The sequence below is a fragment of the Theobroma cacao genome, chromosome 7 (genome assembly GCF_000208745.1).
Source record: "Theobroma cacao cultivar B97-61/B2 chromosome 7, Criollo_cocoa_genome_V2, whole genome shotgun sequence".
NCBI classification, from domain to species: domain Eukaryota; kingdom Viridiplantae; phylum Streptophyta; class Magnoliopsida; order Malvales; family Malvaceae; genus Theobroma; species Theobroma cacao.
Window position 1 is genome coordinate 5,219,508 of NC_030856.1, and position 12,118 is coordinate 5,231,625.

At 34.5% G+C, this 12,118-nt stretch overlaps 1 protein-coding gene and 1 pseudogene across 1 annotated transcript; one reads left to right on the forward strand and one right to left on the reverse strand.

The window, feature by feature from the left end:
- Positions 1,327–5,656, forward strand: LOC18593994 (putative RNA-binding protein YlmH). Its single transcript, XM_007021433.2, has 10 exons — positions 1,327–1,521; positions 2,423–2,526; positions 2,767–2,898; positions 2,981–3,054; positions 3,152–3,257; positions 3,543–3,611; positions 4,024–4,088; positions 4,180–4,278; positions 5,034–5,133; positions 5,226–5,656. Exons 1-10 carry the CDS (start codon positions 1,374–1,376, stop codon positions 5,286–5,288), a joined length of 960 nt encoding a protein of 319 aa, XP_007021495.2. The 5' UTR covers positions 1,327–1,373; the 3' UTR covers positions 5,289–5,656.
- On the reverse strand, positions 6,040–9,310 carry LOC18593995 (annotated as a pseudogene).

The following is a 12,118-nucleotide window of genomic DNA, read 5'->3' on the forward strand; positions in this document are numbered from 1 at the left end:
AATCAAAAAAATTAATAAAGAAATGAAACAACTCTCAAATTTGTATAGTAGCAATATTATTAGATTTTTATTAATTTAGCAAGTAATCAGATCATGATGTTTGAATTTTTTTTAAAAATAAAACAATGTATTTGACATTAAAATCATTTTTGATGAAAAAGTAAAAAAATATTTAAATAGTATCTGAATGCAGTTTTGAATTTAGATTTTTTTTAATCTTTATAAAAACAAAAAAATTTAAATTTTATTATTTTGTTATTGGGTTTTTATTTTTTTTCTTAGTAGTTTTTGTAGAGAGAGATCGAGGAGTGGGACATTGTAATTTGCGTTGAAAAATGGTGATTTGTAAAAAGTACGAGAGGAGAGAGAGATTATTAAAAAAGAGATATTTCTTGAAAAATTAATGTATTTTAAAAAAAGATCAGAGTTTTCTTTTAAGTTTTTTTTTTTAAATTTTGCTTTTTTTAAAAAAAACTATTTTTAAAAAATTATATTTGACTTAACTTTTATTTTTAAAAAATAAATAAATTAAAAAATAACCAAGGTAAAGAAGCACTGAGTTTACTTCAACTTTAATGTATCTTATAGAGACACATTCGGTAAAGAATTGGGTAAATACCATTGTCAGTTTTATGAGGATCAGGTCCGTTTTGAGTATAAACCCAAAACATTTTTGAGAATTTTGGTTTATCTTTCGGTTCATAGTTGGGCTTGGCCTTGTTATGATAGTCTTTAGCTTAATCTGTTTTTGTTCATGTATTACTTGTTGCACTATTATTATTATTATTATTATTATTATTAAATTTTAATTAACAAAAGATAAATATCAACAAGTGCCTTAGGAATGTTTATAAACTATTACTTTTAAAATGTTAAAAATTGCTTGTCAATATTGTGACGGATTAAAACTTAAACTTAATTTCATATAACTTTAAATTATGAAAATAAAATTTAAATAAATCTATAAATTATGAGTTTATATTTTAACTCAAAAAATATATTTATAATTGGTAGAAGATCTATATTTATATTTTCAAAACTCATATCATTTTTTATAGATATGTGATGTTATGATCATTTTTAATATTTTAATTAAACTCATTTAAATGAAGTTTAAGAATTAAAAATGCTTAAATAAAACTAAGTTTAAAAACCAAAATTTTTCATATTTAATGTAAGTTCTATCAAATACATTATTTAGATTATTGTTTTAGTTAATTATTTATATATATATATATATATATATGAAAAATTAAAATAATTTTAACGAGTTTAATATAGTATTACATAGTATTCTTTTTGGGCCGAAAGTTAGATAATACATTATTTTAGACTATTGTTTTAATTTTAAACGGAAAACGAACAAAACGACCATGGCTGCCGCCAGCGTTGCTTTTCCATGGCTTCTCAGAAGAGCATTTCAAGCGTTGGCTTTCTGTCAACCTCTTCACATCAACAGAAACCTTTCTTTCTATGGAAACTGTTGCTCCTTTCCGGTTCAAACTCCACTGAGAAGTTCAGGTTTTGAAATGGATTCATATATCTACTTGGCTTTTGTTTTGTCGTTGATTTTCGTTTATGAGTTTTACTTAATTTGGATTGGTTTGGCTGTAAAATTTTTTATAAATAGAGATACCCATTGAGCTAAAGTAGAAGAATTTACGGTTTTCATTTGTTTGTTTAGTTATCTTGTGTAATTAGAGATACCCATTAAGCTAAAGCAGAAGAATTTACATTTTTTCTGGTTATTTTTGTAGTAATCTTGGTGTAATTAGAGACACCAATTAAGCTAAATTAGAAGAATATGATGAGCACACATCTATAAAAGAAAGGGGGAAGGAACTGAAGCTAGGAAAAATAACAATGTTGTCGCTCAAATGAATATGTAAGTCAGTTGTATTACTCTTCTAAGAAAATAAATGTTTCCTTTCTTTAAAGTATACCAATTAGTGCTGAAACACTAGCCATGGTTTCAAGGGAAGAATGCCTGGCTGTGAGCCTCAGCCAGATACCAAAATGTATTCCCTTTTGTACCATCAAGCGTGGGGATTTCTGCACACCTACTAGGTTAAGAGTGCATTGGCCACAAGCCTACTTTAACTGTTTGTTATTATGCCAAGAACTACTTTGTACACAAGGCAGCTTATAGTAATTTTTTTCTTATAATTTACCTACTTATCTGGAAGTTATTGTATATTAAACATTTGCAATATCTGATGTTGACCATGGCTGTTGAACCTGTTCTTCTATCATTGGTAGTCAGCCGTAGGATTAACTCATGCAAGACCTGGCTTTACTATTGTTTTCTGTTATCTCTACACTATGTGCATGCTTCAATAAGTGGGATGTTAGCATATATGAGAGAAATTTGATTTTGTGTCTGATTACATCCTATTTAAAATTTTGATAAATGCATATTCAGGGTTATGTCACGTTGCCCAAGTTATAAAGGGGGATAATGATGTTTTACTTAAAGGAGTGGGTGATAAAAGTGCTATCGAAGAAGTGAAACATATTCTTGAAATGGTATTTTCATTACCCTTTTGACATATCTGCCTTTAGTACCTACTTTTTCTTTTTTGGTCCTTGCCTTTAGTTCCTACTCAGAACCATCTGATTCTCTAAACAATTTTCTTTGGGGAGGTCAGAAGTTAAACAGCTTTGAAGAAATTAAAATATGATGTCCATCTATATTTAGTAGAAAATGTTAATAGTTTCTGTCTGTTTACCCTCTCATCTCTTTGGATCTCATCAATGCTCTTTTAGGCTAGACGGGCAGCAACAAGAAGAGAGGTCCTCCATACAGATTTTCTCACCCCACCAGTAATAAAGGAGTCAATGCTAGTTTTGGGAAAACTGGCTGATGTCAAAGCTGTTGCTCAGGGAGGATACCCTCAGGTTGACTAAATGAGATTCAGTTTACTTTGCCTTGATTGATTTCTTTGGTTATAAAAATTGTTGAATCTTCTTGATCCTTTAGGCTGAGCGTTGTCGCATTTCTATTGGACATTCAGAAGTATTGACCAGTGATCCTGATGTAGTTGCAGCATTAAAGTGAGTCAGATTCTTCCTCATCAAAAACTGATGAATGCTGGACAGTATTTAAAACCCTGAATCAAAATTTCTGCATATTTAGTTTTTTCTTTCTCAGTATCACAGGAAACTTCGGCTTTCAACCTTGTTCTCATGGTGACTTCCTCGGTGCAATTCTTGGTACAGGTATTGCTAGAGAGAAGCTTGGGGATATTATCTTGCAGGTATCTTCTATTTTAGATATTCATATGGGGACTGGCTATGAAGAGCACCAGTGTAATTTCTTGCATTAAGATCCTTTATAACTTGATTCAAAGTACCTACTGGCTACTTAACTACCATATTAACAGAGAAGCTTTCTCTGCATTTAATATTGCATCCTGTCAAATTTTCTCTCTTTCTTTTGTTTTTTTTATATTTGGATGATTCAATAACCTTTACTTGTCAAAGTGTAATTTAGCATACCATTTTCTTTTTAACCAGGCTAATCTATCTTAATTGTTATCTAGGGAGAAAAGGGAGCTCATATTCTGATTGTTCCAGAACTTGTTGACTTTCTTATGTCAACCCTGGACAAGGTGAATATTTTCCCTCAGATTCATTTAATGTCTGTTGACACGACCTTTCTCAATGACTGTGATTATTTTAAATCTTTTCACTCTGTAGGATACTTTGTAATGAACATTATTGCTGGCATTGTATTATATAATCGATCTTGTATTGAAATTTTTATTCTGGAACACTGATAGTATCACGTTGAAAATCAATATATCTTCTGTCACCATAGTCTGATACTTTTGTGGTAAATTAGGCTGTTGTTTTATTAACACTTGAATATAGTCATTATTCCTAATGGCATGAGATAATCTTGCTAAGTGGAGCAGGATATTATTTTCGTAAACATGGTTCACGTGCTGTCATTAACATTGTCCTTAATACTCTGATATATTACTCTACCGGCTCTTTTCATGATGTATATATCTTTTGCAGGTCGGCAATGTATCAGTATCATGTATGCAGATACCTCTGCTTGCTCTTGAATATGAGCCACCAAGGTGCAAACCACCCATAGTTGTCGTCATTTTTGTCTCCCATATGTGGCACTTATCATTTGTATTCAGCAATGAGTTCATGTTGCCTTTGCAGGACACAGTCATTCAAAACCGTAGAAGCATCACTACGGGTTGATGCTCTAGCTAGTGCAGGGTTTAAGATTTCAAGGTCTAAACTAGTTAATTTGATCAGGTACACTTTTTGTGCTGCTTAAAGAGAAACTATCTACTGATATTATTTTTACTATTTTGTTTTATTTAATTCTTTGCTATATGTTCAAACAGCCTCCTGTACTTTCAATTATGCTGCATGGTGCTAACATTCCTTTTTGCATTCTCCTTTTTCCTCAATGGATCTGTCTTTGTGGAATAATTGGACCAACTGTATCTGGTCACACCTAGCACTTAAACATAGCCTCTAGCGTGTTGGTATAGTATCATCATCTTTAGTTATCATATGACCAAACCATTTTCGTCAGCTTTCCTGAAAAGTGGCACCTCATAATCATCTTTGAGGTTAAATATCTTAGCCAAACTCTAGAGGATAATTTGCAGATTTGACACAACCACAGGTTTAAATCTTGTCTTTTGGTTTTGCTTAACTAGACTATTTTGAAGAGACTATATCTACCATCTAGTGCTGCCTCTAAAATGTCATCTTTTTACTTTGTAATATTTTCAATTGGGTTAGGAATGGCAATTTGAATTGCATTATGGCATTTTGAAATTATTACAGTTTAATTGTAATCATTGGAAATTTCAACTTGGAAAAGACAACAACCTACTACTCCAAAATTGTATAGTATAGTTTTTCGATTCAAATCAATACAGATTCAATCTAGTAGGAGAATCAAAGTGAAGATTTGACTTGTAAAAGGTTTTGATTTTCCATTGAAATTTTGGTGAAAATCTATGGATGACCACTCAAATGTTGTCTGTTTGTTTTAGTAATGGAGATGTGCGTGTGAATTGGACAAGTGTTACAAAAAATGGAACAATTCTCAAGACTGGAGACATTGTCTCAGTTAGCGGGAAAGGAAGATTAAAGGTGAGCTATCGATTCGATCAAATCGTGCTGTCCAGTACAAGGTCCTCTACATTTTAGTTTAGCCTTCTCACGTTTAGATTTTCTTTGTCCAGATAGGAGAAATAAACACTACAAGGAAGGGAAAGTTTGCCGTTGAACTCATTCGGTATCTGTAGGCTACATAGGAAGGAATTTTATTTTCCATAAGCTGGAGAATTTTCAAATATTGGAAGCCAAAGGGAGATATTTTTAAAGGTGAAAGAAAAAGGGATGAATAGTTGCAAGCTTCCATGCCAATATTTGGGTAATGACAAAGGTATTCCCCAGTAATGCTTATACATAATAGCTTATTCTCTTTCGATAGTTAAATTAGGGGTATAAGGATTTGAACTTGAGACCTTTTTGTTGTTTGAGCTAAGATGTGGCTACCATTATTAGTAGTGCATCGACTCATCTATTTTTTTCTTCAAAATTCTTCTAAAAGATTATGCTTTTCTTCAAGATTGATGATAATTGCATAATGCTGGCCCTTGTCATTGTATAATAGTATGAAATTACTAATGATTTTAACTGACCGGCAACAGTAGTATATTTGTTGACACTAGGCAGCTTGACTCTAAACATAGAGAAAGCATAGAAACAGCAAAGAATTACAAACCAATACTCCATTAGAACCACAATCCCACTTCCCTTGAGTTGGGAAGAGTAAATTTGATGGTACTGCTAAGTGCTAACCGTTCCTTCTTCCTTTTCTGATGCTATTAATTCCTCCATTTGGTCAAAACCCCAAACAATGATTTGTTCCAAATTGCCCAGATCTTGCATTTAGTCTACCATTTTTTTCTCTACTCCAGAAACATTCCTAATCATCTGAGCAGCTGTCCATAGGTGAGTCAACACAAAAGGAAAACAAACGTAATAAAAACCTCATAAATGTTGGTAGACATGTATAAAACACTGAATAAAGTAGTTCACAACCTTACTTCGACTCAAATCATACAACAAAGCTTAGTCCCTTGTTTCGATGGTAGAAAACCAACTCTCTGTTTTTTGAGACTGAAATGGAGTTTAACAATCACAATTTGGAAGAGTTCAACAAACACACACTAATTGGTGAAGAAAATGGGGATGAATTGAATCTAAAATTACAAAGCATAGAAAATCAGAAATCAAGATGATTGAATTGCGATTTTACTTCAGCATTGGGGCCTGGCAGTAACCTTCTTTCCCATAGTATGTATCTAGCGTAAGAGTGAAACCATATAACAGTAGTCACATAAGTTCATCAAACAGCTTTCCATTGCGTTTTCCTTGCATTCCGGAACTTAAGCAAAGGTAGAAGAACATTCCTAGCATTGGGATGGTCCCACTCCATTGATTCCCAGCATTCCTCTGGATCTATGCAGATTTCTTTGAGACGAGGAGGAGGAGATGGTTGACTATTGTCAAGCTCAAGCAGGGGAAGATGTAGAGGTATCCTCTCGAGCTTTGGACAATTCCATATCTCAATTTGTTGGAGAGAATCACAAACCATTACTTCCTTTGTTTTACAAATGCTCTTCAATTCTGGCAGATGAACCAATTTCAGTATCTTTAAATTGGGAAGAGTAAACATGACCACGTTATCGGTACTCATTCCTTCTATCTCTGATGCTATTATTTCCTCCATTCCTATACAACTCCGAACTTCAATCTCTTCCAAGTTGTGGAAAACCCACTTTGCTGACAACCAATTCTTCAATTTTCCACACCAAACTGAATGAATTTCTTTAAGAGAGGAGAAGGTGCCAGGCGTTGATAGTACCGACTCTCCAACTATGGCTTCCAAATTCCTCAACGACCTCATATGAAGAACCTCAAGTGTTTGGAGTGATGCACACCATGAGGAGAAAATGGACTCCAACCCATTGCAGCTATCAATAATTGTACATTCTTTCAAATCAGTTACATCTTTTAATCCTAAAATACCGTTTAAACTTGATCTCCCACCTTTACACTTACGTAGTTGTAGTTGCTGGATGTCAGATGGAAGTACGATTGGATCTTCAGTATTCATGATAAAACCCTTAAATGTAACCATTTTACTATAATCTCTGCGAATGATATGTAAAACAGGTTTGACACTGAAATTCCTCCAGTGACCAAGGAATCCATTACTCACCCAAATACAATACTTGTTAGGCCTTTAGGCTCAAGTCATGCACGTCAGGGAAGCAACCTTCAAAAACTTCCAGCTTGTCCAATGTCTTCACCTCTTCCACTCTTAATAATGTTGGACGCATCGTCAGGTGCTGAAGACGATGCAGCTTTAACAATATTCCGTCGGGGATCTGTACGAATCCCATGTTAAATTCGAGATTGAGATATCTAAGGTTCATCAACATTTCCAAACCTTGAGGGATTTTCTTGATCTTTGTTTCTCTAAGATCCAATTTCTTCAGAGCTTGAAGCTTTGATAGAGTCGGCACATTCTTTAATTCGTAGCATTGACAAAACAACAATGCTGTGAGATTCTCTAATTTGGAGATAGAATTGGGCAAATTTTGAATAGAATTCGAAGAAAGGTCAAGAATTTTAAGATTAGGCATGTGTTCAAAGAAAGATTCTGGAATTTCTATCAAGGAATTGTTTGAGAGCAACAAAGTTGTGAGCTTCCAACATCTTGGAGATTGTATATTTTGAGGAATTTTTAACGTGGCATTAATCATCAAGGAAACCTTCTCAAAATCTTCACCCCATTCTTTCGTATCAGGTAGCTCTTCCAATTCTTTACCGGCTTTTACAAAAAATCTTTTTCTTGTGATATGTAAAGCCATATCTCGGACAACATCATGCATCTTTATGTGTGTACCCTTTGTAACCCTTTCTAACAAACAGTTTTCTTCAAGCTTCCGTAAAATAGAATGACCGCTACCCTGCATTGCTTGTCTAGTCTCCATTTCATCTACAAGTCCTTGTTCCATCCAATATTCAACTATCTCTTCTTTTTCAATTTCATAATCTTCAGGATATAATGCACAAGATAGAAAGCAATCCTGGTCTTTTTGTTCCAAACGATCATAGCTGAATTTTAAACACGCAAACACCTTATCTTCCATATCCTTGATGTTTCTTATATAACCTCTCAGTTCATTCAAAGTATTTTGCCACACAAGAGGATCAGATATTCCCCTCATACAACCAGCTACCGTGACAATTACAAGAGGGAGACCATCACATTCGCGGACAACGAGTTTCATAATGGATTCTAAAGTTTGATTAGACAACATGTCTTGTCCGACTAATTTGTTCAAGAATAATTTCATGGACTCATCCGTAGAAAGACAGGACACTTGGACTTTCTTACAAGCCATTGACCGAACAACCTCTTCTGAGTGTGTTGTCTATACTAACTTGCATCCATTATCTCTAGTTGGCTCAAGGATTCCAACATCCTCGAGAGAGAAGCTGCTCCATACATCATCCAATATTAGCACATAGCTGCCTTGTTCTCCAACATTTCAGATAACAATGCTGCACGTATGGTAGTATCCTCATCATCTGACAAGTTTTTCTTCAATTGACTTGCAATTTTGTTTTGTAGCCTTCGAACATCAAAGTCTTGGGTTACAGTTACGTAAATCAATTTGCCAAACTTAGTTTCTTTCAACAACCTATTATGAACATGCTTCATTATGGTTGTTTTCCCGATTCCTCCTATCCCACAGACTCCAATCATTCTAACTTCATCCCCCATCAAATACTTATAAATTTCCTCTGTTGCATGAGTTTCACCTGCTAATTCTGGTGTTGGTAGTTTAACAGCTATGGTAGAGGGGTCATTAACCAAAAGGCTCCCAGAGAAATGACATTCAGCAGATACTTCCTTCAATGCTTGAGTCGTTTCGTCAACAAGCTTCCCTAAGCAAGATCGAAAGAGATATTTCCCTTTACTGACTTTATCTTCAACACGTTGAGCTTGATCAAGCTTCTCCTCAACTTTCTTGAACCAACTTTCAACTTCCTGCTTTGGCTTTTTCCCAAAACGATGCTCGTCTTGCAATTGTTGATGAATATCTGCCTTGCGGTCATGCAAATCTGCTTGAGCTTGTTTGAAACCATCCACGTATTCACTGAATTTTCTGTGGTATTTTAGATACTTTGTAGCTGGTTGACCAATGAACTTAATAACCTCAATGATTGGTCCAATCAAGTCCAATCAAGTCACGGTTGATCAGGAAACGTCCTTGCTAAAAGAGATTCATATGAAGAAAGAAAGCAATATTTTTAAGGTTAGAGTTCATATTCAATCACAATTGCTCATTACTTCACTACATTCTTGTTATATATAAAGAAATTTCCTGACAAGGAATCAACTAAGCAGGGTACTCACAGTTTATGAGAATCAAAGGAGGAAGAAAAGAGCTTGTTACAGCAGGCTGATACTTCCTGAATGATGTTGGCCAGACCAGAGACAAAAAAGGGTAGTGAATTGAAGAAAGGCTGAGATCAGAACCAGAAATTAATGTTCCTTGGCAAAAGTGATGGAAAAAAGAAGAAATAAAAAGGTAGGAGGGGGAGCCAATGAAACTGTTCTGGAAATAGCAGAGAAATAATGAAGCCTTTTTCTGATTTCATCTTTCTTTAGTCACTTTCTTGGCATCAATTTTGACTCTGTATGGTGTATTTATTTTTGCTAATTAATGTCTATTATTTGCTTTACTTGCTAAAGGTATTACAAAGTAAAATTATGATTTGTTAATATTGAACAAGTAAATAAAATATCTTAAAGAATTAGTAGCTGATCGTTAATGAATGTTGGAATGAGTAGCTTAAGAGGTTTACATAAGCATTTTCTTGTTATCAAGAGCAGGATGATGATACTAATAATGATGAATAAAAACAAATTGATTATGCTGATAATGGTGATTATAAGAGCAGTATATGTCTACTACTTTGTCAGTTTTTGTTCAATTCATATCTGCATTATTGTGAAACACAAGACAAAAAGCAATAATAGAGGAGAGCAAGACAAATGGCCCCTTATCCACTCCTACCTTGTGATGATTCAGACCAAATTCAGATAGTTTCAAAGTAGACAGTGTCACAGAAATCAAGTCGTAGCAAAGCTGTAAGGCATCCATCTGAAAGTCTCACTAGTAATTGAAAAAATACAAGATCAGAGAAAATGCAAAGAAAGGAAGAAGCAGGTACCTAATAAGATCACCATTTTCACTTTTTACAATCATTATGGAAGACAAAGAAAGCCTCCAGCCCGGTTGAGACTTGTTGAGCCTGGACAGCCATAGTTTTGTCAGCAGAGAAATGGCTTTATATGGCGTATGTATGACTAAATTGTGACAGTGTAATAAACTTCTTATTTGGTTTTAAAGCAGTGCAGGGGCAACTAGGCAACTATAGTATACCATAAATTGAATGTAACTGAAACCTTGTACAATGGAAGAAGAAAGGTAAAGAACAAGCACTGATATGATCATGAACAACATGCATCAATCCAAAAAATTATACAACAACATATAACTCTACTTTTAAGCTAAAAGTCCATGACCCTTATGAGGGTTCAAAGAGATCTTAACAAGAACTAACTGAAAAAAAAAAATGAAAACTGAGAGGATCTGCTTCTATGATGTATTTGTTCTTCCATTTGACAATTGAAGAACAAATCTACACATTTATACACTCGAAACTAAGTCATACGATTCAAGATTTTCCTTTCTACAAAGACTAGAGTACTCCCGAGGAACATCAAATGTCAATTCAAAGGATTCTAAACTGCTTGTATAAGTATCTGTTCTTTTCTAGCTTAAAGTTTAGCCAAAATTGTACTACAGAAGGATCATCTCTTGACTTCTTTTCCTTCTGCAAACTGGTAAGTTACTGAAGGATAAAGAAACAACCAAATAATAAGTCCTGTGGAAAGCTATGAACACCAACAACTAAGAATCATTTGCTTGTTGCTAGACCAGTTCATGCATCTCCAATGTCAGAGCTGTTACAGGCTTGATTAGGAAAGACAAAGTTCCCAAAATGTCCATCCAAACTCATCTGCTGGGCCTAGAATTCCTGAGGGGAGAGGATCTTTGCTGCATCAGACAGAGCAGACAAACTCCCTGAAATGGACCAGACATTAAAACTGTCAAGAAAAGGACTAAATAAAATGAAAATCACAGGATCAAGCAAATCCTGAATGTTTACTATATATATATACACACATACATATAAATGGCTCAGATTTTGTTCACTGCAGCAAACAACGAAAACAAGAGATGGGAAGAGCTCTAGAAGAGAAAAGGAATAAAAGGGCTTGCTCCTACTGGCAGAACATCGTTCTTATGATCCACAAAGACTAGTTTCCAGCCTATTCTCCCTTGGTGTTCCAGCTGCCCCTTTATGCCAAACCTACGAGCCGTATCTTGTTTGAGCTCATCATAACCTGAGTAACGGGTTACATCTATTGATCTCTTAGCAGCTCCACGTTTGTGCATCTTGAAAAGGTAAATATATAAATTAGAACCCTTGACCACTGAAATGAAATGAAAAAGGATTTGCTGTGTGTGCATGAGGGGTGAGTGCGCACACTTACTTTTGTGGATTAGGATTGAAAGAGGTAGAGAGTCTAACTCAAAGGGATTGTTGTCTAGATTTCCTGGAGAGGAGGAGGTGATGGTTTTCTGTTGTCAAGCTCGAGTAGGGGATGATACAGAGGAATCCACTTTAGCTTTGACAAACCTATGTGAATGTGTTAAGAGAGAATCACAAACCATTACTCCAATTTCACTAAAAAAGCTCTTCAATTCTGATATATTAGCTAATGCCAATTTCATTAGTTTGGGGAGAGTAAATTTAATGGCATTTTGTCACAATACATAACAGTAATCTCTTCCATGTAGTGCAGAACCCACTAAGCTGAGAATAAGTTCCACAATCCCATAGAACAACCAGGCAAGACTTAAAAAACGTTTCAAAAAAAAAAAAAAAAAAACAAACTTAGAACAGGACAATGCAT

What these genes read in the sequence shown, in the direction of transcription:
- LOC18593994 (XM_007021433.2), top strand. Translation starts at nt 1,374, where the DNA reads ATGGCTGCCGCCAGCGTTGCTTTTCCATGGCTTCTCAGAAGAGCATTT. An exon ending in TGAAACATATTCTTGAAATG is followed by an intron (nt 2,527 to 2,766) that starts GTATTTTCATTA and finishes ATGCTCTTTTAG; the next exon opens with GCTAGACGGGCAGCAACAAG. An exon ending in GATGTAGTTGCAGCATTAAA is followed by an intron (nt 3,055 to 3,151) that starts GTGAGTCAGATT and finishes TTTCTTTCTCAG; the next exon opens with TATCACAGGAAACTTCGGCT.